This window comes from Coturnix japonica, chromosome 1 (genome assembly GCF_001577835.2).
Source record: "Coturnix japonica isolate 7356 chromosome 1, Coturnix japonica 2.1, whole genome shotgun sequence".
Classification (NCBI taxonomy): Eukaryota; Metazoa; Chordata; class Aves; order Galliformes; family Phasianidae; genus Coturnix; species Coturnix japonica.
The window spans coordinates 172,498,307-172,523,026 of NC_029516.1; the positions used below are offsets into that span (position 1 = coordinate 172,498,307).

The 24,720-nt window shown below is 46.6% G+C and overlaps 1 protein-coding gene across 4 annotated transcripts in view; it reads left to right on the top strand.

The window, feature by feature from the left end:
- The window catches only part of GAB2 (GRB2 associated binding protein 2), a 79,508-nt gene that overhangs the window by 32,937 nt on the left and 21,851 nt on the right, over window positions 1–24,720 (top strand). For all 4 annotated transcript variants that reach the window (XR_001552827.1, XM_015852452.2, XM_032442275.1 and 1 more), the window contains exon 2: window positions 12,519–12,819. Coding sequence is in view for 3 of the 4 variants with exons in the window: in XM_015852452.2 (XP_015707938.1) it covers window positions 12,519–12,819 (301 nt within the window). In the remaining variant the exon portion in view is untranslated. The remainder of the gene's footprint in view (window positions 1–12,518; window positions 12,820–24,720) is intronic.

Consider the following 24,720-nt stretch of genomic DNA (forward strand, 5'->3'; position numbering starts at 1 on the left):
TGATCCCAGATGTGAGTTAGCATTACAAGTACATCTCAAAAAACGTCATTTCCCCCCTGCTGCCAAGTCTTCCACCCCCATCCCAGTCGCTCTTCTAGAGGGATGATAAACACATGCTGTAATAAAGCTCTGATCAGTTTTTGCTCTTTCCACCCCTCTTTGCTTCAGGTTCAGGTTCCCACGTGCTGTTTTCTACCTCTTGGTTCACAGAACTATTGCAGGCAGAAAAATTACTCCCCACCCATCATATAACTACACTTTTCACCCCCAAAAGTATTTTTCCAGATAGCAGCTCAGTCATTTTTTCTGTAACAGCTATCCAAGATTGGATCCTGATATGGAGCTTGGAAAGCTGCAGTACAACAGGGTAAAACCCCTTTTTCCAAGCTTGTGACAGATAAATGTCAGCTGCAACATCATTTCTCACCAACTCCCACCTCCTGATCTCACGTACAGATTTATGCTGCAGTGTGTATAATGTCTTTTAACAGGCATCGTGTGTGAGTTTTATGAAGCTAAGAACAAATAGAAATTAATGTGTTTCACGTCTATTTCCAAGGTCTGTCTCCAAGCATGTGAGCTTTAAAATAATCTCCTGCATGGAGCTGGTGTGACAGGGTAATGAACAGGGCACAGGAAGGGGATGCACAGGCACACGCAGCTTCTTTCTGTCCCTACTGCAGTTTCCAGGCTCCTTCTTAGTGATGAAGCAGATCAAGCTTTTGTGTCCTGTCTAATGGCCTGAGCGTCCCATAGAGTCTGAGTACTTTATGGGAGGAAAGCAGCTTCGTCTTTATGACACTAATGGGAAAACAGGACCTAATGACTTATAATCCCATTCATTTCACTTGCAAGGGTACTTTTGGTGCCAACTGCTGTTTATGCTGCCGTTCGGTTTCCTCGGTTCTGCCTTGCAGTGCCGGTCACCTGGTCCTCCATACCCCATATGTGTTAGTTTGAATTAAGAAACAAATGTGGTGATTCTCTTGCTGGAGAATCTCAGGGGTAAAGGACAGTCCCCCCAGTGTGGATACCTTCAGCAGGAGAACGCAAGCAATGTGACACCTGGACCAACACATGTAGACCCATCATATTTTCCATTTGCATGTAGGTTTCTTCCCAAATCCCCGAGTCTGGGGAGAGATCAGTGCTATATGAGGGAGAATTGGGGATTCTTGTTTCTCTGGCAGTGTCCATGCAGCATGTGGGCTGAATGTTTCCTTTGTGGTTTTGTCTGTGAAGGCTTGTGTCTAGCCCTTTGCTCTCGTGCCAGGGAGTCCCAGCACTTCCATCTTGGAGCTGCATCGCTGGGACAAAGGACATCAGTCTGAGCGCAACTTCCTTTAGCCCTTCTGATGGTTTTGTGTTTGAGTGGAGCATGTTTAAGTGGGTCAACAAAGAGGTCATTTTTCCAGCTCAGAGCACCCTGATAAATTAACCAGTGAGGATTTTAATAATACATGAATGGAGAGAGGTTTGCTGCTTTTGGGAAGGCTTCTCTGACATTGACGGGGTCAGCAGCAAGGCCACTGGGATTCCAGCAGAGAGGTGGTAGGTCCCATCCTCCACCGATAATGTGTCAGTGCTATCTGTTTGGGAGAGCTTCCCCCATTCAAACCTCCATGAAAGTGTTAGCAGCTTTTCAACACACATTAGCAAGCAGAGGAGCTGCTCCAACAGTTGTGGTGGTAAGGAGTTAGCACTCACACTCATGCCCACTCCTTTGAAGCCTGAAATGTGGGCTCCAAGCTGGATTTCCAAGAAGATGAGTTTTGTGTGATCTGGCAGGGAGACTGCAGTTGTGTCAGGGATGCGGCTGCTTTTATGAAGTAATTTAAATTGAAGGAGAAAAGTCTCATCCACATCAACCCCACTAAATGATCCTGTTGATTCTGTAGCTTCTCGGCTGTTGTAAAGCGGTTCTCAGCATTTCAGCTCATTTGTTCCCCCTTGGCTTCTTTCATTTTACAGAGGTCTTTAAACAAAGCAATCTGTTACCATGTCCTCAGGTTATTTTTCTGCCCCGTTCAGACAGATTTGTGGACATTCTTCTAACCAGACTAGAAATATTTGATATCAAGAACTGTTCTCACCATGTTGTTGTTTGGCTGGGAAATAGAAATGAACAGAAATCCTGTAGCATTTCTTATCCACTATTTCAGGCACTTCTATAGGCCTCACGGCTCTGTTTTTTCAGAAGACTATAGTGACATAAGCATTGCTGTTAAAACATTGTTTTGGGGTAGAACATCTTCTGTTGACTGCTCTTCCTGATGGCCATAATGAACTTTACCAATGCACCATTGTACAGCATATCAGCATCCATAAGATCACAGTCATCTGTCTTTGAGGTGGTACCTTCTGAAGAAGGTTCATTTCTTCCTACAGCGATACCCAGGACTTCCCTTGCTATTAAATTCTGAGTGGGTGACTTCTGGACACTGCCTCTTCTAAAGACATCTACCCCAAGAAGAATTTGAGATGGCTACTTCCCTTTGGTTTTAATAGAGCAGAGTAGAATAGAGTGAAGTAGAATCAAATCAAATCAGAGCAGAACAGTTCGGTTCAGTTGAAAGAGATCATCAAAGATCATCTAGTCCAGCTGCCTACCTGCTTCAGTTCTAGGCAAGAATTAAAGCGTATTATTGAGAGCATTATCCAAATGTCTCTTGAATGTTGACAGACATGGGACATCACACCTCTCCAGGAAGCCTATTTCAGTGTTCGTTCACCCTCAAAATAAATAAACTGTTCCTAAAATTTTCCTGAAATATTGCATCTCCAAGTTTCATCTCGTACAACTCAAGTTTCACCGACAAGTTTAATCTAGTAAGGGAGCCCATCACTGGAGGACCAGGGAGAGATTTGATGATCTGGTAATTGAGAAGGAGGTGTGCAGAGCAGCATGAAAAGTTCTTGTAGGATGCAGAAGTTCTTTTGCCTTTCCACCAGAGCACGGGAAAAGAAGACAACAGCTTTCCTGATATGGGTTAATCCCAAATAAAGGAATTATTTCCAAACCAGCAGGCAGAAGTATTCAGCAAAGATTCTTTGAGTAGGAAAAGGCTGTTATCCAACATTAATTCTAGGCCAAACAGTAGAGCATGTTGCTGTATTAGTGGCAAGTCAGCTAGAGGGTAACAAGGACAGCTTGGGCAGCCTGCATACATGACTGATGAATTAAAACCTGATAGACTTCAGAAAGATACCCACCTTCAAATGTGGCTTTTCTTGATGCCATTTTTCAGGGATCTATACTGGATCTATAGGCCATTTCTCTAAGTAAAATAAATCTGATGGCTCTTGTGGGGAGGTGCTGCCAGTGGCACAAAGGGTAATGAAGCAGTAAATGCTGAAGACAAATTCATCACCATTGAACAGTCTGGGTCACTTGGCAAGCGGAGCTGATTTAAACAAAATAAGTTAGAATACAGCCTGGTGCAAAGGTATACATCAAAGGAGAAGAAATTAAGATTGTTCTGATGGAAAGGGGCAGTGAATCATGCAGGGTTTTTCTGGGTTTAGTAGAAAGGAATTGCGTGAGCAGCTCCTGACATGAGAGAGGCTGGCGAAGAAACAGCTACTGTGATCTGTGATGCCTGTATGAAGGGGTAAGAGGTGCATTTATTTCTCCCTGTGTACAGCAGCAGCAAGATGTATTAGACTAGCTGGCTACTAATGTCGGTGATGATGTGTAAGAAAGGGAATGTGAAAGTATTGCAAAAATGGTGTTTCTGTGCCTAGGCTGACAGTTGGTTAATTTTTCAGAAGACTTGAGGGGTTGGAGTACACAAGTGAATGTGATGTTTTCTCCCAGTGAAGGTGCTAAGAACACTATAGTCTGGTGTAGAAAGGCATCACGAGAGCCTGCTGTGAAATGCCAAAACCACGGAGTGATAAATTATAAGCAACACTCTCTTTTTCCTTTTTATTTTTTTTTTCCAGAGGTAGTGACTTAAATAAATGGTGACTGAATTCCATGTAAGCATAAAGAGCATGTGATATCAGGCAGATCAGTTGATCCCAGGATGGAATTCCCAAGATGAAGTCGCAATGATCATCACCATTGCCTTTGTGGAAGGCCTGAATTTGATTCACATTGAAATGACTCGGATCAAATTAGCACAATCTTAACCTGTTCACAGAAAACTTGAGTATATTCAAAGACAATCTGAATGGAACATGATTTCTAACATTTGTCATGGTCAGTGGGGACCCCCTTGCCCATACAGGAGCCAATGAACATCTTGATAGTGTTGAGCCTCCTCTTGCCTCCTGCATTTCTGGGGCAGAAGGTCTGGTATCACCTGGGTCTGATACCAACATCCTGGTGGTCCAGCCCCATCCCCACTCTCTGCAGGACACATTTAAGCAGGGATCAGTGCCTTCATTTTCTCTCTGAAAATAGTTAGTTCTGAAAGGGAGTTGGTTCACGTTTGTCAAAGCCACTTAAAGATCTGAACCAGCACCTGGAGGCAAGCACGTTTTTTTGTGTCAAAAAATGATTTTTCTGTGAGCAAAAAGCTCAGGCAGATACATGAACCTTAACCACATCTAGACATAAACTAGACATGAAAGAGGGGAATTCTTCACAAGGAAAAGACCACAGAAAAAGATTATTGTAGCTAAGGGGTCAAGGGAGCCAGAAGATAAAGTCATTTCCTCACCTCTGCAAGGTTAGCAATCGCATTTCATTCCTGGTCTGCCTTTTCTCTTCCAGTCTGGCATCTCTGAGCTAATTCTGTTTCTCACCCAATGGCACCTGGCAGAAAGCAGCCCATTTTGAATAGTTTCTCATGCTGGGGCTACAGCAGTAATGTTTTCTTGGCAAAAGAGCTACAGCAGGGAAAGATGGAGCTCCAAAATTGTTTTTAAAGGTGTGAGGATGCCCGATTCCCACAGTGTTCTTGGAGGCTGGTGGTTGTTTTCAGAGGGTTTGAGGGGATTTATTGGAAAGGATAAAAAAAAGAGACATTTGGAGGGAATGCATTTCACCTGAGCAGAACTAAACTCTGCCAAATGTTGTACAAATGGACCCCTGTGCTGGATGCTCTGTATCTGGTGGAAGTTTTGGCAGTGAGGAGCACTGTGCTGCCCACTCCGCTCTCACCCAACATCCTATTGGTGAGACCATCATTCTCTTGACAAAGGAGTTGGGGACCACGATGCTGTTCTAATAATGTTCAGGAAGTGCAGTTTTGTTCCATCGTCTCACTTTTGCAGTGGTTTATCAGACTGGCAATGGTTACACACTGTGACAGCGGGGCAGCCTATAAAAGTGATTGAAAATTAACAAGCTTTGGAGTTTGCCTAAAATTAGAAACCATTCTTGGAAAGGCAAACTTGACCCAAATACTTTGCTCTAAGCCAGAGAAAACAGGAGTGCAGTCCTTTATATTATGGGAGAAATTCCCTAAAGCTTGACCATCACCTTCAGCCTTACAGTACCTCCAGTTGATCACCTCAAAGTGAACAGCAGACATTGATTTTTGCTTTCTGTAGTTACACAGGACTTGGCAAGATCAGAATAGGTCCAGTATCACCTTGCAGGACCCTTTTTTCTGCATTCTTTATGTGAAGGAACCAGTGTGTAAAAGGAATGGAGAAGCCTATTGACACTCCTCTTTTCTTGCTTCAAAGTGTTGTTTTAGGTTCACTTGGCACTGAGACATAAGATGAGTTTGGGGTTTGAATTCCAATGGGTCAAAGCAAACCTGCAGTGAGTTTTGTGTGTGCAGAAAACACCGTATGCTCACCATGGACATGGGGCAAGATCCATGGACAGTGAGGTGTGGGTGTTTTTTGGGGTGGATCTCTATCTTTGTGGGAGCAATTTGGAGCAGCCTAAGCCTAGGAGTAAAGGGATGGATGCCTTTGACAGTCCTGTGGGATTTGTTTTGCTCTTGCAGAGGTCTCCTGCTGTCTCTCTCACATTTCTCCAGTTCCTGCTTCATAGAAAGGAAGACAGCGATGTCTCAGACTGCCCAGAAAGACAGAAAAACTCAGTCCTGGTTATCAAAGCCATTTGTTTGTGTTGAGTTCCCATGTCCAGCCCTGCTTGTGTAACAGGCCCTTGTCTCTGCCAACTGGTTCTCATATCCCGCCGGGAAAGCACTTATCAGAGCCTGATACCAAAGTCTCAGGAGAGAAGAAAAATCTCTGAGCAGTTTGCTTTTTCTTCCAGAAACCCAAAGCTCAAAAAGCAAAGTAAACTCCTTTCTTGCCGATTGCGTGCTTGTGCCGTATGTGTTAAATCACAGGATCATAGAGTCGTTTGAATTGGAAGGGATCCCTAAAGGTCATCTGGCCAACTCCCCTGCAGTGAGAAGGGACACCCACAACTCCATCAGCTGCTCAGAGCCCCATCCAGACTGACCTTGAGTGTCTTCAGGTCTGGGACACCCACCACCTCTCTGGGCAGGGTTGAGTACAGTCAATGGTGGTGTTTGAGTTTTGCAAACCAGGAGAAGCACTTGTCTCTTTGTACATCATGTAAATATAAGTGTAGTGTCATTATAATTGCGTGATAACTATAGTATCACACTATGACAAATGTAATGCCACATAATCACCACCTGGAGCATCCTGTCTGTCATGTCGGTCTCTTATCCATATTAGCCACGTCAGCAGAGGAAGCGAGACACAGGCCAGAAAGCAAACTGTGCTCCAGCATTGATGATGGTGAACGATGAGGACGACGCGGCTTTGTGCTCAGTTCATCACTTGCAGTTCTGCTGCACAGCAATCCAACTCAGGGGTGCCACCACCCCACATCTCACATCAGCATCAAGTCAGGATGTGGCTGAGGAAGATACAGGGGCTGGGAGGGACTTTTGGGGTAACATTGCCAAAAAACAAAGCACCTCAAGGCCCAGCATGAAAAATCCCTTTATCTGCCCCAGCTTCTGGATCAGACCCAGACTAAACAGTTGGATGGAGACTCGCTGCATGGCTCTTTGGGGCCCTGGTGATATCACCCAGAGCCTTGCTTTTACAGGCCATGTTCCCTGTTGCCCTTCTGTTTTGTTGCTCTGGTCCCTCTGTGTGTGTGCTGTGGTGGGGGAGAAGAAATTTCAGCTGGGAATAGTAGAGAGAAATACAGAGCAGGGCTGAATAGCAGGAAATACTTCTAGATAACAAAAGCAGGGACACTGTGGAGGCCTTGCACATGAACCATCTGCAGCCAGCCCCAGGGCAGGAGCTCACTCCTTTGAACCACTCATTTCCTGCACCTTTCTGCTTGCAAAGGCACCTTCTGCAAAAGGAATTACTGGAAAAGGTTCCTTTCCTTAAGAAGAACTAAAATATGTTCATGCTGCCCTTACACACGTGAAATTGGTGTTATGGAGGATGAACGTGTGACAGGGTGATGCACGGGTACTGCTCATCAGGTCTTCATACAGTTCAGTATGTATCAATTCCTCCCTGGGAACTGGGTCTGGTTATGGAAAAGTCATTTAGATTTGGAGATAATTCAGGTTGGAAGGGAGCTCAGAGTTCTCTGGCCTGAGCTCTCACTCAAAGCAGGGCCAGCTTTGATGTTAAGGCCAAGTCTGGAGGTAAATCGTGTTCTCCTGGCCTTGTCCTGGCTGGTTTTGAGTATCTCCAAGGATGGACATTCCCCACATCTTGTTTTCTTGTTGTACTACCACTCATTTTGAAGCCTTTTCTGTCCATCTAATAGAAACTTTCCATTGACCCATGTGCTGTCCCTGTGCATCTCCCAGCACAGTTTGTCTCCATCTTCTCTGGTAGGAGCACTCCCAGCCCACTCTGGGGTTTCCCTCGTGTCCCTCATTCCCAGACAGTCACAACTTGTCTGATAGTGTAAGTACAACCTCACTATTTGATATTTTGTTTTTCCACCCCATTCCAAACGAGACACTCCAGCATCGCAGCAGAAACGCAATCAGTGCCCTCACGTCACCCAGGGAAATCTTTATTTTCCTAAGATCGACAGCACAGCATTGAACTATTGAAATCTTTCCAACCAGAGAACTCCCCTAAAATAAATACCAAGGGAAATGTTTTCCACACTGTGTCACTGTTTTGTTTTTGCCCTCCGAGTTCACCGAGCACAGCAGCAGGGAGCAAACATGGATGCTATGGTCCTGCAGCTCCTATTGGTATCTCTTTGGGTAGAAGCCATCCCAAGCCATCTTTTGCCTAGGAGCAAGAATGTCTGTTGGTAGGAGCTGGCTTTGAAACCTGTGTATTTTTGAATGGTCTTTCAAATAGGTTCTAGTCTTGTAAAACCTCCTTAAAACCTCCAGCCAGCCATAAGTGATGCTTGGTGCAGGAAGGCTTGTGTTGGCCGAGCCGCCTTGGGGTGGGTTTTGCACGTAGCAATTTGGTGCGTATTCCAAAGGCTAATTATGCCTTCAGCAATGGGAGAAACCTCCAGGAGAGAAGGTTTAACAGCTGGAGATACACACCAGGGTGGTTTTTATATTGCTATTAATTCCCCGGTTCCCCAGTGAGCTGAGGAGGAGCTGCCGAGCACCCCGTCAAGGCTCACTGTGCCCTGCAGGCTTGCGCTGCTGCAGCTCAGTGTTATTAACGCTGTCAATCAAACCTCCCCCAAAGTGATGCCGCTAACGAACTCGCCGTGAACTCTGCCGCAGCAGACACATGATTAGGGGGGATCAGCACGGCGGGGCAGCCCGTCTCATGGGTGTGCAGCTGAGAAGAGGCTCTAGAAAGCAGCAGCTCTCAACCGAGGTCTTCTCCATCCCTTTGAAGAGAGTGAGGAGTGGGCAGCAGATGAGGAGATGGTGCTCAGTAGAGTGTGTTTAGAAGGGGTCTCAGAGCTCTCTCACTTGGGGACATGGTAGGGCCCCAAAGTGCTTGGTAAGTTTAACAGTTACCTGAGCAGACTCGTGAGTTTCCTCACCCCCTGCTCTTTCTTATGAATCTGTCTTCTTCCAAGATGTATTTATTTCCTTTGAGTTAGCACTAGCACTGTGGGAAGGGAGAGGTTTTCTTGCATGAATAATCAAACCAGCATCCTTCTGTCCATCAGATGAGATAACAAGCCTGCAGGGACACAGACGAAGACAACATTATAATACAGGTCACCAGCAGGTTATTCTACAATCCTCCTGTTCTGAGCATCACTCCATGATGCAGATAGCACAGCTGCAGTGGGCAACCGTGTCCCTTCTACAGGGACAGGTGTCTGTGAAAGGCTCAGCCCCAGTTACAATCGGTGCTGTTGTAGTACATAACAGAAACAAGAACACTACCAAGCCAGCCGAAACATCTGAAATGATGCACTGGAGAGTAGCACATCATGCGCTCCTTTGACACCTCCATCTCCATCCCCATTTCCTAGCAGTGATCCTGCCAGGATGCTGGAATTGGTGGCACTGTGGGCTTCCAATGCACTATGAAGCATCCCCCTTAGCAGATAATGGCCATGGGGGCAATGGCAGGAGTCGTTCTGTGCCCAAGACTCTCCTAGCTCACAATGAGTCTGGGATAACAGGACATTTGCCCCTCTGCTGGGTTTTCTGCTTTAATCATTCAATGAAACATTTCCCCAACATCGTGTCTTGGTCACTTATACCACATGCCAGTTTAGATTAAACACTGCGATTTGTGTCAGATTACATTTTGGAAGACTTATTTCACACCTGCAGTGTGCTGTGGGCAAACGTTGCAGCAGGGGGAGAAAGAGTAGGATAGAAAGATTTCCAGGGAAATATTTCTGTTTTTCCGTTTCCTTTTCCTTTCCTTTTTCCTTATTCTTTATTCCTTTTTCCCTTTTATCCTCTCCTCTCCTCTCCTCTCCTCTCCTCTCCTCTCCTCTCCCTCTCCTTGCTTCTCTCTCCTCTCCTCTCTCCTTCCTCTCCTCTCCTCTCCTCTCCTCTCCTCTCCTCTCCTCTCCTCTCCTCTCCTCTCCTCTCCTCTCCTCTCCTTTCCTCCTTTCAGCCACATCTTGCCATCAGCATTATGGGGATGGGTTTTATTTTTAATGAAAATACTTACAAAGATGTACTTGCTAAGCATCAAAATATCTGTCAGTGATGTTAAGGCCAGCTGCAATTTAAATGGGAAACAGTGCGTTGTGGGCAAACGATCACACAGATCACACAGCTGAAGACATATGCCTCACAGGTACCATTTTACAGCTGTGGAACTGTTGGCCTTTTTCCATCATAAAAGTGTTAAATAAACACAACCTTTGCCTCACACCACGTGAGGCACGAGCTGGCAGCAGCAGGGAATTCAGAACAGCCAGGAGAAAGAGAAATAAGGAGAGGAAACAAATTTGGGTGGAGAAGATGTGTGTTGGCTGTCATGGCCAACCCATCCCCATCTCATGTTTCCCCATCATGACAGGAGAAGAAAGGGACCTCCCTGGAAACATGATTTTGGAGCATGGAGGTTTATATAGACTTGTATCCTCCTCCAGTCTGGCATGTGCTGTGATTTAGCCAGGCTGGAGCAGTTCTTTTGCAATCAGCTTATATTAGGGTGTCACCAATACCACCAGCCAGCATGTGTTATACCATCTTCTCTGCCAAATACTGACCGTGTGGGACTTTCCATGACTACCAGACAGACAACAGAGAACTAGAGAAGTTGCGGGTCTTGTAACAGAGATAAAAAGGGAAGCTGTGGTAGCATCACTGTCATTTCTTGCAGCACATCCTTCTATTTTTTCCCTGAAAGTCTAGAATCTAGCTACTGTACTTTGTGTCTTTTTCAGTGCAACTTCTCAGCCTTGAAGGGATGTCTCAAATCTTGACTCCAAATAGTTGAAAAGCGGTAAAGCCAAGGAGTGAGGACTAGTGATGGATGTGTCTTCATTCACGTGGTGGCTCATCTTCTCCCAGCCACCCTTGCTAATGGGTTCCCGTTTCTTAGGTTTGTAGGGTGGCTGCAAATAAATGGTTTTATATTAATAGGAAGAAGGTGATGGGATGTTTAAGACCTAGAAAAAAAATGTTCCTAAGATTGATTCCCAGTGATCTGGGTAATCCATTTTTAGGAGGTGGAATAGCAAATTATTGCTGCTGCCTGGGGAAAACGGTTTTGTGTTTGTTTGTTTTTCCCTCCCTGATGGGCACATCTCCATTATGCATGTATTCTTTTTGTCTAGGAGCAACCAATGGAGGTCCTCACACAGAGGTCACCTTACTGCCAACTTACATCTTATTAAAGATGTGGCAGTTGGTTCTTCCTTCATAGGAACATCAAGTGCTTTTTCATGGCCCTACCTCTCATAATCATGAGAATCCAAAACCTGGTAATTAAAAAAAAAAAAAAAAAAAAAAAAGGAGTAAATCTCACAAACAAACATCCAGAGTTGGGGCAGGGTGGTGGGGATGGAATCCTTTTGTGCAAATTGAGAGCATGGGCAATACCCTGCTTCACCCTGCTCATCCACGTGGGCCGTATCCCACCCATGTTGTTCAGATGCTTTCCTTTACGGTCAGTCAGATGAACTAAATGCTTTTGTTGAGCTCATGTTGGTGCCTTCTGGTATTTAATAGACAAAACTGATGTTTTATTCAGTAGGAGCTTCCATGAAGCAATGCTTGGAAGCACCTGCCTCTCTCCATTGACGTAGAATCATGGAATGATAGAATGTTTTGGGTTGGAAAGAACCTTTAAAGGCCATCTGGTCCAGCTCCCCTGCAATGAACAGGGACACCCACAGCTCCATCACGTTCTCAGAGCCTGGTGACCATGAATGTCTCCAGGGACGGGGCACCCACCACCTCTCTTGTCAATATGCACCACTGCCTCACCACTCTTATCATAGAAAAAGGCATCTTTGTTCAAACCCCAGCACTGGGTCTGATAACTGGCATTTGTTTTCCAAGGCTGCTACCCATAGCAGCCTTGGAATTATAGGCTGCTTGAACCATAACAACCTTTGTCTTGCTGAGGAACTTCCTATGTATCCAGGAACAGAAGATGTTGCAAAACAAATGAAGCTTGGATTGCCCCCTGGCATTATTCCTGATATTTAAAAAGCCAAACCAGTTTCCCATTGGTTTCATTAGCCTTTCTATCCTGGCATTTAAACAGAAATGGAATTGGCATGCTCAGTATCTGCAGATGCTTCCTATGATGCTCTCAGGGGCTTCTCTGAAGGGCAGGATGCCCAGAGCTCTGTGTCCAAAGCTCCAGGACTCCTCTGAGCTGCTGAAAGGCATTTTGATATTGCAATTGCAGATTATCATTCAGGAGTGAAGGATATTTGGGTCCTGAGAGTGTGGCTGAGCAAGGTCACTGTGAGCCTCAGGACTAATGCTTCTTGGAGTCATTCGTATCTTAAGCCATAATGATATTTCAGTGCTTAATTCTCTCAGATAACCAGTGAGATTTGGGTACCAATGTCCTGGGTCTGTACACTGCTTATACAGATGCCTCAAGCAGTGTCTCAGAGCATCCCACAGTGGGGAGGTGACACATCCATCTGTGTCACTTCATCCATGGAAGTGGTTTTCTGGCCCTCGTGACCTAAGCAATGGGTTTGACATCCCCTCTCTTCTTGGTTTCAGGCATGGAAGAAGCGCTGGTTTGTCCTGCGCAGCGGTCGGATGAGCGGCGACCCCGACGTCCTGGAGTACTACAAAAATGACCATTCCAAGAAACCCTTGCGTGTGATCAACCTCAATTTCTGCGAGCAAGTGGACGCAGGACTGACCTTCAACAAGAAGGAGCTGCAAGACAGCTACATCTTTGACATCAAGACCAGTGACAGGACCTTCTACCTGGTGGCTGAGACTGAGGACGACATGAATAAGTGGGTTCGCAGCATCTGCCAGATCTGTGGTTTCAACCAGTCCGAGGAGAACACAGGTACCGTGAGAGACAGGTCCTCAACCAAAGCACACCCCATCCCATTCTCTCAGCAAGTCTCAAATCCTCCTTCAGCCTATGGGAGGAAGATGCTGCCCTGTGTGGTGCTAGAGGGGCTGGAGTAATCTCTGCATGATTTCACTCGTATTTCCCACCTTTGATATCTAAAGCAGAGCAAGTTTTTCCCCTGCAAGCTATCTATCTCATTCACTTTTTCCCTATGACAGAAGCCCTCTGAGCATCTTGTAAGAAGTTGATGGGGTTTGGGATGGCTTTTAGCTGCAACCTTTGTTTCCATCTGTCGCCACATTCCCCTTGAAAGTCATGGGAGTCAGCAGTGAAAATTCCCTTTGTTCAGCAGTTTCAGTCCCCCAGTGGAGAGGTTTAATGGGAATGCAGGACCATATCCCTCCTCCTGCTTTTTCTGTCCCTACCACCAGCATTGTACAGTGTTATGGATGTACATGTCCTCCCCATCTCCATCCCTATTTCCTCCTGAGAAAGGCTTGGATGGGAGGATGTAGATATGGGGTAGTCTCCTGGAGCGCCACAACCTACTCCATCATTTTCCACCATCCAAACCCAGCTGTGCTTTTGCAAGCTGCTGTAATCGGTGCCATCAAGCCACCTCCACATCCCCAGTGTGGCCTAGGGACTTTCACACCCACTTCACCAAGCCTGGCCCTCAAAATGGTGCCACTAGCATCCAGCCCTCCAAGGGCTCCACAGCTTGCTTAGAGGCACTGGGAGAGGTCACATCCAGCACAAAGTGGAGCTGAGTGCCTGGGGTGCAGCACTGTGGTCTCGATGTTCCTGCTATCAGCTGTGGGCATCTTATCTTCACTGTGGTTTTATCTCATCCAGGCCTTTATCTCATCCATGCCTTCAACTCATTGTGGCTTGCCCTGAGGACCAGCCATAGGTTGGAGGAGCTCAGCTGAGGCTGTAAAACCAGCCCAGCATGTGCTGCCAAAGGATGTGGCCGCAAGATGCTGTTGGTGGCATGCTGAGTCCTTTCAAACCTCCTTATGGCACACACAATAAACCCTCTCTGTGCATTACTGTTCTATCTCATCCCCAAAGGATCTTCAAGAATCAGCCTCAGAAAGCACCTAACCAAAGGGGACTTGGGCTCCATGCTCTGCATTTATGTAGCAAGCTCCTCTTAGCAACGTCCAGCTTGAGTCTGTTTTGGTCCAGTGCAGAGCAGCTGCAATCTGCGTGAGCTGAAACCCTGCCAAGATCTCGTCAGGCAGGACAGCAAACAAAGCATCACAACAGCACGCGTGCAATCTTCCCCTACTGACGCATTAAACGGGATGTCACCTTGGCAATGGGTGTACAAGTGGCAGAAAGGATCCTTGATAACACCAGAAGCATAATCTGGCAGGGAAAGGTCAGGCTAAATAAATTGCATCCCGTTGTGATGTCAGCAATGCAGCCCATTGAGAGCTGTTTGGTGGCTGGGTTTTCCATTTTCATCATATTGCAGAATCCTATGAGTTGGAAGGGACCTTCAACAAATGCCATCTGGACCAACTCCCCTGCAATGCACAGGGACACCCACAGCTCCATCAGAGCCCATCCAGCCTCACTATGGGTGTCCCCAAGGATGGGGCATCATCACCTACCTCTCTGGGCAGCCTGTGCTAGTGCTTCCTTACCCTTAGGGTAAAAGATCTTCCTTATATCCGATCTAAATCTCCTTTCTTTTAGTTTTGATTTAGGTGTGCATATGCAGCTGGGGGAACTTGTTTTCTTCCCATTTAGTAAAACGAGCTTCCATGTGGGGACAGTGGGATCAATACTGGGCTTCGCTGAAATATAAACCTGAGCATCAAAAGGAAAAACAATCTCGTGCCTTCAAGTGCATCTGTCCCGAAGGGAACATAGGATTTTTCAGGCAGCAGAGATGCAAGCGCTGTTCCCCACAGGACCACTGAGTGACATCAGCAAAGGAGAAACAAAACTCCTTATTTGTAACTAAATCACAGCTTGTTAGTGCTGGAGGGAAAGTACCCACTTGAAACAGTACCGGGCTGCCAAAGAGTGATTTTCTGAGTCAGCTGTGAAAAAGCCTGCGACAGGAATGCAGCAGATGTGGCCAGATGCTATGGAAAGAGGGAGCATGAATTATGCAGGGCTGGTGCTTTGCTTTGGTGTTTGCAGCAATGGTGACCTCTGCAAGGCACCTTTCATTCACCGTCCCTGATAAGCAATGTGAAAACACCATTTTTGTGGCTGTCACAGAGTGGCTGAGGCTGGAGGCTCCTCAGGGTCCTTCCAGGCCATCCCTGCCTCAGAGCAGCGTGTCCAGGGCTTCTGGAGCTCCCCCAGGGGCAGCCCCCAGCCTCCCTCTACACTGTGGCCTGATGTCCCAAGGGACCTCCTGGGCTCCAGGCTCTGCCAGTGACCTCTGGACCTCACTGATCACCTCACTGCAGCATGGTGTTAAAAGTCAGTAACTGGATGCGCAAAAAGCAGCAGGAAAAGCTAAACATCATAGACAGCAGCAGCTCCATGCTAATTGTAGCAATTAATTACCTCCCCCCAATTCTCCCAGCAGTCAGGCAGCGTGGTGTAATGAGATCAGAAACCATCGGTGAAGCTCCCGTGCACATCCTTCTGCTTTTTCTCATTCCTGGGGGATGCAAGGTGCTCACTGCATTATGCCAACCCCACAGCCTGGATCTGGATCTGGCCCCAGAGCCAGGTGGCTCCTGGCTGGGTTCATAGAATGGTTTGAGTTGGAAGGGATCTTTAAAGGCCATCTGGTCCAACTCACCTGCAAAGAATAAGGGATGCCCACAGCTCCATCAGTTCTCAGAGCCCATCCAGCCTGGCCTAAGGTGTGTGCAGGGATGCAGCACCTCCACCCCTCTGGGTAATCTGTGCCAGTGCCTCCCACTCAGTGTAAAATCTTCCTAACATCCAGTCTAAGTTTCCCCTCTTTTTGTATGATACCATTTCCCCTTGTCCTATCACAACAGACTCTACTAAAGAGTCCCCTTCTTTCTTACAGCCCCCATTCAGACACTGAAAGGATGTTATCAGGTCTCTTTTCAGCCAGGAGAGCACTTCATCACCAGAAGAGGTGTTCACTTGGAGGGGCACCCCATACCACAGGGGACCTCCATTGCTTTTCAGCACAGCCAGTGAGGAAATGAAACCCGAAAGAGGCTACAGGCAGCAAGGTTGGATGCATATTGCCTTGCAAGGATTGCAAGAAAAAAAGGCAAAACACCTTTGCAAGAAAACAAAGAAAAATAGTCCAAAGAGCCCTTTGTTGCTTCCTTCTACCGGCAGCTCAACAGGAGATGGTAAATTTTCTCTTGCTTGGTATTCACATTAGTCTGTCGTGTCCTGTCTAGACTAGGAGGCTCTGAGGATTAAGGCACGGATGGAGTTTAGTGTGGTGCTGCTGTCAATGACCGCCAGCTGTGCTCCACATCTGGCTCATCAAAAGGAGCTCGTTTCAGCCTCGGGGACTTGCACGGCTGCCCCGGCATCACCGGTGTGCACTCTGTGCCCCAGCCTGGAAATAGCTGTGTAGCAGTGAGATTGTATTTACTAGAAGAGGGGAAATTAAATTAGATCTGAGGTGTTTACCCAGACGGAGCACAGCTCTTTGTTTCTGCTAACACCTATTTACTTAGCTAGCTAATTACTGCTTTGAACAAGAGGAGCCTTGCAAGGAGGGACACGGGTGTGACAGCTCTGCCTTTATTCCAAACTGTGATGCTTCCTCCATCTGGGGACAAAAGGCAAGAAGTCGCTGAGGTTTTGTTTGCTTTTATCAAGTTTTAATCCATTCTGGGTGGGAATGTGACTAGTTATGTCCCCTCAATGGATTGCAATGTGTATGTGCATAACACACCCAAGGTGCAGTACAGAAGAAGGCATCAGCTTTGCTCTGTTGACCCTCATTTGGGAGAATATTTCTCATTATCACACAGCTGTTGGGTTCCCAGGGCCCCTGTTCTGGGTGCTGTGCCCAGAGCCCAACTCCGTGGCCACGACGCTGTGTTTCCAACCATCTGCATTTTCCCTGCCCTAGTGGGCAGACAGCCATGTCTGTGCTGTGAACTGTATTTGCTCATACATTTTGCTTGTCGGGGAAAAAAAGAAGAGAAATATATATATCTATTATAACAATCCTTCTAAATGTATCTCATGTGCCTTTAACCCCTTCTGGAACCGATGCTTCAGCCAAAAGCCTGATGTCTCCTATCTCTGATAGGGCTGAGAGATGCGGTAATGTGTGTAATTTATTTTCTCATGGACCAGTGAGCGTATCCATGCAGGGGACCTGTGCCCAGGTTACTTATTTCAGATGGGTTGGTACCTTCCTGTTTCTGCCCCTGTCCATCTCTTCTCCTTTTCTTCCACCATCGGATGTGAGATCTCTCTCTGGGCTTTGTCTCTTGAGCACCAAGCAAACCCTTGGTGGGTTTTCAAGCTCTATGAAAACCAATTTGCTGCCTGTATGCTAGAGGTTTTTCCCCACGCTGGAGGGAGGGAAGGCAGCAAGTATCTGTTTCGATCCGCTTTGCACAGTCGGTGTCTCTGCTCAGCCATGATGTCTCACCCCAATGCTCAAGGCTTCCCAAGTGCTCGTACTATGGCTTTGCCCTAATGAACAGCAACCCGATCACAGACAGGCCTTTCAGGCCACAGTGAAAAATCAAAGAGAAGGAGCAGTGATGCATTAGTGGATGAGTAAACGTCGCTGCTCTGAGCTGAAGGCTGAGGGTGAGTAGAGCGTGGGAAAGGGCCGGCGCTGGCTCCTGCCCATGGGCTGTGCTTGGCAGCAGTGGCCTCTCCCACCCAGCCTGGGCACACGTCCCCAGCCAAAAGAGAGTCATCAAGTGCTTTTTTTTTTTTTTTTTGGTTTTCTTTCTTTTTTCTTTTTAAATATCATCTGGGACTTCATTTCTTTTATTTCTTCTGTATGAATTCAACCAGGCGCTCCCAGGGTCTGCCTCCTTCCTCGCTCCATCTCTGAAGCACGGCACTGATGTGTTTCATCCTGGCTGGGATCAATCCTCTGTGCTCCCCAGGCTTTTACCATCTCACAAAACGCCAGCCAGGGCCCAACATTAATGTTTAATGGGGAGCTGAGTGTCTCTGCCTGCGGAGGCTGCAGGGCTGATGGTTTCCCAGCTGGGAAGAGGGGACTCTCCTTCCTCTTTTAACTCAGCTTTCTACCAACCCTGCATGCACGGGCTGCCTGCAATCTGTGCTTCTCAGCCCATGTACTGCTCTTGCTCCCTTCTCTCTTCTTCCTGCAAACTTCCTTGGTCCCAGGATCAAGCCAGCAATGCCTCTCACTCTGCTGATCCCTTGCAGCCCGGTTTATGTGAGTGTTTGTTGAGGTGAATGGCTAAAACATAAAACACCACACAGAGATACCCCCCAGAATTCTGTCCAGCAGACAGGAGCTGCCCAAATGCTCAACAAAGAGGCTGCAGATAAAACCAGAGATAACATAGATTAGTGTGCCACCCACCACCCAAAACTACTACCAGACCACTGGTGTTCACTATCCTTGCATTTGAGATCAGGGTACCAGGGAGCCTAAGCAAAGTAACAACCCCAGGGCAGCCCCCACTTTCCACTGTCTCCACTTCTGTTGTGGCCAGGAGGAATGAAACCAAAGGGGAAACACTAATGACCAGGTACTTCCTTGCTATTGTGCCCGGCACACGCCTGCTTCCTTCCCTGCTCGCACCCTAGATGAACGGTGAACTGTGCTGGGAAGCATGCTGATGGCTGAGGAATGGGGGCAAGGAGGGAGGTGTGGGCATGTCCTTGAATCCCTGAAAGCACCAAAGCTCCATGTGCTGTATTTTGGGATCTGCACCTTTGATGAGTCCTACACCCTCCAGCTGGGTCAGGGCTTAATGCTTAAGCTCATTTCAACTCAAGTTGATTGGCCACGGATTCATCTTAATAACCAGGTCATAGCTGACCATCATCTCACCTAGAGGACAATCTGTCTCCCAGCAGACAGCACAGTGCTCTGTGGCAAGAGATGAGCAAGATTATCATGGAATCATAGAATCATTAAGGTTGGAAAAGGCCACTAAGATCATCTTGTCCAACCATCAACCCATCCCCCAAGAGGCAGACCTGTATTAATTCCCTCCATGTACTCACCCTAATGATGTCTTGTTAACTCACCCAAAGACCTAATGAACCCTGCCCCATTCAGGATTTGGAGGTGGCCTGCACTAGGATGGAAATATGGAGTTCACCTTTGAGCCCCTTCCTCTCAACCGATGGATGCCACCCTGCATCAGTCCCTATACACTGAACACTTCCTCAGTGTTCCCATCAGTGCTTTCTGTGTTCAGCATCATGGAGCTCTTCTTTTTAAAACACAGTAATTCACATCTAGACCCACTGGTTGCACATCTTAGGGATGTTTGGATCAGTCCCACTTGTAATTCTCTAAGGTGTGAAGATTTCCTAACAAAGGAAACCTCTGTGGCTGCAGATTTACCTTGGGAGAACAAGTGCAGATGTCACATCTCAGCCTTGATCAAGACCCAATCCAGTCTAGGTATTATGGATATGGAGACCCAGAGGTTTGAACTTAATTTGTTCCAAGCTGATGATTGAGCACCATGTGCATGTGAATGCCTCCGTGTATGAGTCCCGGTCGGTCCCTTAATCATCCTGCCTCTTTAAATTTGCTCCAAACTTCCCTGACCCTGGCTTTCCTGAGCTGAAAACAGCAAGTTATTTTAAGATCCGACACTGTTCAGCTTTTATTTCAGTGTAAACAATACCAGAGATGGAGTGGTCTTGGCACAAAGGAACAGCTTGAGAGCAGTTAAGTGCCTGCTGGCTTTCCCCCCTCCTTTTTCCCTCTTTCCCTTTGGAGATGTGCTAGTTCAGGTGCTAACGAGTCTGCTAAAGAGCAGACAGCCACTGACAACCAAGGAATTTGCTTCCTAGGAGAAAGAAGCAGGGACTGTTGCTGATCCCTACCAGCCTATTGAGGGCTCCTTGCTGTGATTCGCCTCTTGTTTTGGCTCTCCACCAGAACCAGTGCTGCTGTCAGTGAGACTGGTGGTTGAAATAGGCTCACTTTTGGGGAGAAGGTGGAAAAAGTCTGAAACTGGGTGAATCATTTGTGCCCTAAAAGTGCCTGTTTCTTTCCCGTGGCTCTCCAGGAAAGCAGCACTGCTGAGCGCAGGTGGAGACTTCACCTTGTGACTCCTAAAGTGATGCTGAGATGAATCTAATCCATCTCAGAGCTGCTGCCAAGACCTTTGAGATGTTTGACTTTTCAGGTTGTTTCATCTGACATCCTTTTATTTACACTGAATGAGGATCAGCCCCTACTGTTAGGGTAGAAGTGATACTGGGGGACATGATTTAGCAGTCATGTTAGTGATGGGTTGGCAGTTGAACTTGATGATCTTTGTGGTCTTTTCCAACCTTAATGGTGCTATGATTCTATTCTTCTACACCTTACTTTGCTTGCTGTATCCAGTTCTTCACTGTGGGACAGCTACCTGTCTCACCTCTGCCAAAGATGAATACAGAGATGGAGGTGTGGGGCTTTTGGGGATAATCCTGCCCTTTCCTGGCCGAAGTCCCACTGCATTCACTGAGCTGAGGCTGGGATTTAAGTTGGGAGGGGAGGAAGAAATGTAAATTTCAAGAGCTGGGAGGGGTTTATTATTATTAGAGCAAAAAATCACCCAGCTTTTCCAGCACAGGTTTCCAGCAGATGTTGGCAAACTGTATTCACATCTCTCGGTCCTGCCCAGGACTCACTTCTGGACCAGATACTCCGAATCAGAAAACCACCTGAAATAATTCTTCATTTTCTAATTGGCTTTTATCGCTACAAGCCCTGCAAGCATCAGGTCAGCCCCATTAGTTTAATGGGCACAGAGGAATTTTTAGAATGACTTACTGACCGTGGAAAAAAAATAAATGTGTGCAGCAGACGGTATCAGCATCAGATCAAAAAAGCAAAATCATGCAGGGCCTTTGAAAAGAAAAACAGCTGATGGGCTTGGAGCAAAGCGACCAATGAAGCGGTACTGTCTGAGTGTAGCCGAGGGAGGGAGGGAGGCATTTTGGGTGTCAGCCAGCTGGGAGGAAGGACGCAGCCAGATTTGCCTGTATTTGTATTTCCCAGAAGAGCCCTGGGCTGTGTAGTGTTGGGATTTGCTATATTGCACCCGATCTTCAGAGCTCCAGGGCATCGAAATGAGACATAGATCTGCAAGTGATGCTCCATGCGTGGGACTCAGCCCAGAAAGTGTGATGGAGGCAGGACTCCAAACCTGTGTGCGAGCAAGTTGGAGGTTGAGAGAGAAAACCACAGTGACCTGAGTCAGATAATTTAGGGCTGACATGCCTCCCTTTTGCTTTTCCCCTTATGTTCCATGACTTCCTTTTCACTTCCCCCCATATATTCCATGTTGTGCCCCCAAATCATTTAACACGGGCCTTGCTTTTATACCTCCTGAGCACTGCTTTGTGAAGCAGGCTCTGAAAGCCGGGATAGATTTAAGCTCTCATTTTGCAGACTCAAACGCCTGTTTGCTTACTGGTTTGTCTCGCTTTACATTTCCAATTAAAACGAAGCTTTCTAAAGCCTATAAAACCTCCAAGAGAAAATGGTAGTGGAGCAGGAAGGAGCCTTGAAGCTGTCGATTACTATGAACTTTCCATGACACCGCTCGGCGTTCGTTTCCAGACTGATTTTTATTTATGAATGCGGTAGCATTTATTACTGATTTTATCTGCAAAGATAACACTACTTCCCTAGATGTTTTCTATGCTTTGGTTATAATTATTGCCTGCTTCTCAAACATACTTCTGCATTATTTAGTGTGGTACAATGTTAGAGCTGCAATGGCAGCAATTTCTTACCAGGACTCTGGGGTTACACCTGGTCTGGGGATCACATACAGATTCCTATGTTGCTTTTGAAAGTAAACTGGAGTTGAGTGACTCTCTGCACTTGCTATTTTTTCCATACCTGACAACAGATCCCCTTTTTTAAAGCACTGGGCAGCCGTCAGGTGAGCACTCAGGCACTTGCAACTTCATTGCATGTAAAAGTGCAGTGAATGGTCACTGCCCCCCCAGTGGCTCCATCCTCACCTTCATCCTCTGGCAGGTCACGCGTTCTGCTGAGTACCTCTTTGTCTGACATTGGGATCTATGCAAACTATTCCCTCAACCTTGCGTATACTTTGCACAGGCTCAACCTTGATGTAAAGCGTTTATGATGGTAATTATTTTTGCTGGCTTGCCGTAATAGTTCAAATTGCACTCAAATGAGTCATGATGAAGTCTTTCAAATACCCACTTGAAATCCATAAAATCCACGCTGAGTCTTTTTGCCAGCTGATGGTTGCTTCAGTGATTAGTGTTAGAGTTAAAAGTTGGTCATGTGCCATCTTCCTCTCTTCTAAAGGTTCATCTCAGAACAATTCTTGATAGAGAAAGCTTTCTTTTATATCTCAGTCCCAATACTTTGACTCCAATTCTTTTTACCCATCCCCAGACTTCATTCCATGTCTCTAAGAATGGGGCGTTGTGACTTGTGATTTTGTGACTTGAAGCTCAGTCATTTACAAGTTCATTACTTTTCTTTGTTACTAACATCAACTCCTTCTGAAGGTTTGACATCCTGCTGGCTCTTTTGTGATGCTCCAGAAACTCAGTCCCACCATTTCCACTGCCTTCAAGAGGAACTCAGAATACAAACACGTGAATGCTTTGAATTTCTTTGATGTGTCAGAAGGACTATCCTATCCCATGTCTGTCTCCCATGTTTCTGTTCAGATAGGTCCATTATGTCCTTCCTGAGTTCTAGCCCTGGACAAACAGTGCTTCTTGCAGTAAAACACCCACCAGTGTGTCTTAGTAATGGGAACATGGGCTGCTAGAGGATGTCTCATAGTGCTGTGTGAAGGGAAGCCCAGTTCCGTGCTCATAGACCTGAATCATAGAATCATTAAGGTTGGAAAGACTACTAATCATACAGAATCACAGAATGGCCCCGGCTGGAAGGGACCTCAAGGATCATGAATCTCCAACTGCCCCACCACAGGCAGGGCCACCAACCTCCACATATAGTACTAGACCAGGCTGCCAAGGGCCCCATCCAACCTGGCCTTGAACACCTCCAGGACGGGGCATCCACGGCCTCTCTGGGCAGTTGTTCCAGCACCTCACCACTCTCATAGTAAAGAACTTCCCCCTGACATCCAACCCAAATCTTCCCTCCATCAGCTTACAACCATTTCCCCTTGTCCTCCTACTATCTACCCTTGTTGTTGACTCCCCTCCTGTTTATAGGCTCCCTTTAGGTACTGAAAGGCTTTAATCAGGTCACCTCACAGCCTTCTTTTCTCCAGCCTGAACAACCATCAGCACATCGCCACCACCATAGAGGGGTTCATTTTGCAGGTGGAGTGGCTTGAAGAATTAATACTTCCATCAGTGCAAGCACATCCACAGCTACATTAGATAAAGTGTTTGCTTTAATAAGAGTTGTAAATGATGAAGTGAGGTATAAATCAGTTCTTCCTGCAGGTGCATTGCTGCATGATTGATTGCTGTGAAGTTCTCAGCATTCTCTGAAGAGTCTGGAGATGGAAAGCTGAGGCAGTCTGCTATGGTCTGCTCCTAGTAATTCCTGCATTCTTGTGGTCGCAGCCAAAATCCGTTATATCATGGCTTGTTCCTCCCAGCATCTGCAGACAAAAACAGTTCCAATGAACTGCATATTTGTTGCCAAGCCTTATTTCACCTCATGGGTGAAGGACTCTAATAGGGATGGCGTATCACCCGTGGTGATAAGAGGGAGATGAGGTACTGGATTTAACCCAGATCTGCTTCAACAGCCACCAATTTAGAATGTGGTTTTTACCAGAGGTGGTAAGAATTCACTGTGTTCCTTTTTCTCCTTAATTCATTTTCATCTCAGCGCCATGCATTGCCATTCTCAATTGAATTGGATTTAAAAAAAATAAAAATAAATACAAAAAATAAAAGATTTTCACTGCAAATTGTGCTTTCACCCTGCACACAGCATAGGCTGAAACTGGATGGTCTTTAAGGTCCCTTCCAATCCAAGCCTTTCTAAGACTCTATAATCTGGAAAGTGCATAGCAATGGTTTTCAGTCAAAGCAGTCAAGAGGAATCCCCTCTTAAATCAAAACTCTTTGACCTTCTCCCCTTCCTTTAGAATTCACTTATATTCTCTACAGGTTTCTCATAATTTCTGGCTGCAGATGATGCCTTGTCAGGCTCCTATTTTGATGAAATGGCATGTTCCAGCTGGAGGATGTCAGAACATTTTCAACTGGCCCTAAGCCAAACACGAAGCATGAGAGACGCAACGGGCCTGAGCCAGTCTATGATTCTATGAGGATTTGGGTCCAGGTGTTGGCACCATCTGCAGTGCGCACAAGGACGGTCACAGCCATAGAGGTGATAATGTAATCTGGCTTTTCTAGGTGTTAGGGACAGGCTCACAGCACTTTGTGAGCTGTGTTTGAATGAGAAAGAGGAGGGAGAGGAGCTGCTCAATAAGGAGAGTGCATGGGATGGTTCCCATCCCATAAGAGAACACCAGGGGAGTTTATTCCAGTGCTGAGATTCTGCAGAATGAGTCAGGAGATGAGACTGTCCATGTGGAAACGTTCATGCCCAGAAATAAGAATTGCAGGAGCACAACGTAGAGATGAAGTGATGGTTACCAGAGTCCAGCGGGATGTTAAATGCAGCAGGATTCAGGAATCCAGCCACTCCTGCAGCTCCTTTTACTATCCAAACTCCTGCTTGGGGTGGTCCCAAAGGGGACAGTTATGGGGATGATCCTAACCCAAAGGCACTTCTAGGAGAGGCTGCTGTCC